Source organism: Carlito syrichta, unplaced genomic scaffold, assembly GCF_000164805.1.
Source record: "Carlito syrichta isolate Samal-C Ts95f unplaced genomic scaffold, Tarsius_syrichta-2.0.1 Scaffold317703, whole genome shotgun sequence".
NCBI lineage: Eukaryota > Metazoa > Chordata > Mammalia > Primates > Tarsiidae > Carlito > Carlito syrichta.
In genome coordinates, this window is record NW_007261799.1 from 136,142 (window position 1) to 140,128 (window position 3,987).

The 3,987-nt window shown below is 29.8% G+C and overlaps 1 protein-coding gene across 2 annotated transcripts in view; it reads right to left on the bottom strand.

Moving 5' to 3' along the window:
- Positions 1 to 1,133: 1,133 nt before the first annotated feature.
- The window catches only part of RBM46 (RNA binding motif protein 46), a 52,558-nt gene continuing 49,704 nt past the window's right edge, over positions 1,134 to 3,987 (bottom strand). Inside the window, exon 5 of one of the 2 annotated variants that reach the window (XM_008074788.1) lies at positions 1,134 to 2,098. In XM_008074788.1, coding sequence (XP_008072979.1) covers positions 1,899 to 2,098 — 200 coding nt within the window. In that variant the 3' untranslated portion in view covers positions 1,134 to 1,898. Of the gene's footprint in view, positions 3,140 to 3,987 lie in introns of both variants that reach the window. The other variant, XM_008074789.1, reaches the window with a different exon arrangement.

The following is a 3,987-nucleotide window of genomic DNA, read 5'->3' on the forward strand; positions in this document are numbered from 1 at the left end:
AACACTCTGTTATCAACTAAGAAAGCTCTCCGTTGGAGCAAATGCCTTATACACCTATTCTGTAAGAATTAAAGCAGCAAATAATTAGTAGCTATGTTCACAAATAAAATCTTATTAATTATGAAAAAATTAACTGCTCATCCATAAAATCACAAAAAGGGACAGTGTTTGACATGAATGTACTCATTTCTGTATTTCTGGTTAAAGGGAGAAGGAACAAAAAACTACAAAGAAATGTGTATTACATTTTTAATATAAGTATATGCAAATAATATAAGCTACCATTTAAATGCCTTCCATTTGCCAGTGCTTTACACTTAACATTATAAGGAATTTATTACCATTGTACATAAGTGAAAACCATGGCTCAGAAATATTAAAACAGTGTCCAAGTTCAAAGAGTTATTCCTTGACTGAAGTGGTAATCAAATCTGATATCAAAGTTTATATGTTTCTCATTGAATTACCACAGATCTCCAAGTACGTTGTACAGTTGGTAAACTCTGTATTTGAGATTTTTTTTCCAAATTAACAAAGCTATATGGAAACTTGCAATTATTATGAAATGGGTCATTTCAAACATTTCTATGAAAAACTAAATGTGTCTGCTTTCCACGTCTGTTTTAAAGTACTGCATATAATTATATAAAATAAACATATTTAGAAGATAAAAATGAGATTAATCTTCATATAACTTCTGTTTGAAACTCAAGTTTGTAGAGAAATATTTGCAACTATTTCAAGATATATGTTTGCAAATCCTGCGCCCAATACAGCTGCACAACAAGTTGGTCAACAAAGGTTAACATTTGTTATATGAAAGATTTCTGTCTCTGACATTATAAGAATCAGCATCAGAAATCATTATAAATATACACTGCTAAACTAATAATCAGTCAAAATGACCTGAGTTCATTACTCATTCTTACATCAAACTAAATATTTCAATTGAACCTTTACATTGATTTTTGTTACTATTTCACAAAACAATTTTCTGTCTGCAACATCCTTTGCTTGGGTCACACTAAGCCTATGACTATATAACTAGTAAGGGACATTGTCCTCAAGAAAAGGTCAAAGTGATTGTGAGAGCTAAATTTTTCAGGCATTCTAATAAAAATAAAACACACATATTAGAAACATCACATATTTAATGTCAAAGAATTTGAATTCAAGTACAAAAATTAAACAACACATGATTTCAACATTAAAAAACTGTTAATACTTCTTATTCAAACAACAATACAATGAATATCAAAACCACAAATGAAGCACAACTGTAAAAACTTAAAATATATTAACAGCAAAAAATTATAATTTATTTCTATAACAATAACTAAAATGCTTATAGTTATTTTCAAGGACCACAATGGTAGACTGCTTTTTCTTTAGTACTGCATACAATCTGCATCTTAATCTTTTTGTCTCATCATTTCTTTCTACATAATAGTTAGATGCTTCTGGTCATATAATTTTTCTAATCTCCAATACAGATAGTGATCCTTGGTAATCAAATCTCATATAACCATTGTCTTCAAGTGCTTTAATATTTGTAAAATGCTACTTAGCAAAGTTATTATTCAAAAAATTAACATAAACTACTGAGTTGTACTACCTACTCAGGAATTAGAAGGAAATTCCAAAAGTGTAAAAAGAATAGTAGTTTAATACACCTTTATCAAGAGAAACCACTGAATAACTTTCTTTAACTTTGCATTCTTATAAATTCTACAACTCTGCTATTCTGAATTATAGCTGATGTTCAGTATGCTGGAATACTGGAATAAATATATTATCTTTTTAAAGCCAAATGTACAAAGCCAATTTAAAATAAAACTATTTTCATTTGCATGTTTTACACAAATAGAGTTTTCATACTAATGTTTACAATATTTTCTTCAGAAGAATGAGGCCTGATTGGAGATATATAGTCGCTGTCCAACATGGCTGCCATTAACAAGTGATATTGTTGGTGACAAGGGGTAGCTTGGATAAGAATAAGGCCTTGAAGTATAAGGAAGCACGCTGAGAGTCCCAGAAGAGAGGGTAGCACTAACAGGGGAAAGACTATTTACTGAGCTGCGACGGAAAGTGTAGTCTGTAAATAAATACATGAACAATTATGCTGCACATCTTTACAGACACAAATTCAAACACACAAAGCATTAAAACTATAATCACATTTTAACATAATGCTCTAACATTCAAAATTCTGATAATACTACATTACTAGTAAAGATTATTTCAGCATTCACTGCATTGCAAATCCTGAGAGTTTTATCAATCAGTATTACGTTTTCTTCACTGACACGTGCTTTAGAGATCTTACTAGAATGAATTATTGGATATCTATTGTTTTTATTATTGAAAAAGAAAGCCCCTGATTTCTCTTGCTTCACGAAAAAAAAAAAAGAAACTTCCTTTAAATTTGGTTCTGACATTAAGGGGTATAGTCTATGAAGAACAGATGTAAAAAAAACAGCTAATTCATGTTTGCTTTTTTTTTTTTGAAACCATTAGACATCAAACCAGCAGGAACATTCACTCAGGATCACAAAAATATTTAGTATAAACTAACTGTCCAATATTTCATCATTTAAATACAAATATAAACATTTGTATAACTTAACACATCAATTTAACGTTAGAGTCCTATTAGTATCATAAAACAGTAAAATGAATCATCTTTATAAAATGAACATCAAGAAACCATTATCAACTTACAGCATATAAATCCAAATATTAAACCAAATTATTTAAAAATATATTTGAAATATTACTGTTCCACAATAAACATTCATCTTAAGCAATTTCTTACTTCATTAATTGTAACATTTATATGTGTGTATATTAAGACCAAATTTGTAAATCCTGTACTTCCAAAAACTCAACTATGTTCTTTAGTGTAGAATAAACCAAGGGTGTGACAATGACTATAAAATCATCATTTTAAAAAGATTTTTTTTAAAAATTAGGTCACCTAACATACAGGCAGTTTTTTCTATAATATTGTCCTGGTACTCTAGATGAGGCCTAAAACATAGGAACATTAACTTAATGTTGTCATGGGACTTAAGGTTTAGCCAACAGGAATGAGATCAACTGCAGGAGAATAAGCTCAAGCAACATCACAAAGGACCTAGTTAAGGGGAAAAAATGGAAAAAAAATCAGTTAAATATAGGTTGAATTTCTAGCATTGTACAACTCTAATTAGAATAATTTAATAACCTTTTTATTTTTATAAGTGATACCAGAAGATCAATGAAGTAGTTTGTTTTGGGAAGACAAAAGTACATCTGAAGTAACCAGTTCCAAATATTTTCAGTATTTTAAAAATGAATGAGAAATTACTTTGATACCATTGCTTTTCTAAAATCCAAAGTAGAATGAGTCCAGGTATCACAGAATTTTTTCTTCTTTTAAAGAATCCACTTCACCCACAGGGTTACAATATTGAATACAAAATGTAACATTAGTGCTCCCAAGCATACCCAAATCATAGCTTAATGAAAAAGATCTGATTCTTTCCTTCTGATTACAGAAATAGCCAATTCCCTATTAACCAATACTATATAACACATCTAGTTTTTAAAATGTTAACAATGTAATCATCAACAACTTGATTTATAAGAGTAAACTTCTACAAGTAGAGAAAAAATGTGATTTTCAAAGAAATCACTTTTCCTTAGAGTTTATATCCACTCAACATGCAGACTAAATATGGATACAGAAGATTATCAGGGGAAGATTTCAAAAAGAAGTTGGCTGAACAGTTGGTGGCTAGCATAATGCTTATTAGCATATCTACATTTGTGATAGTTCCTACTGTAAACCTTTTATTTATAACTTTACCTTACATATACACTAATCAACTGTTGCATTTTCATATTTTAAGAAGTCTAGACTAAATACCAAATTAAAAGTTAATTATGGCCGGGCTCGGTGGCTCAGCCTGTAATCCCGTGCCTTTGGGAGGCTGAGGTGAG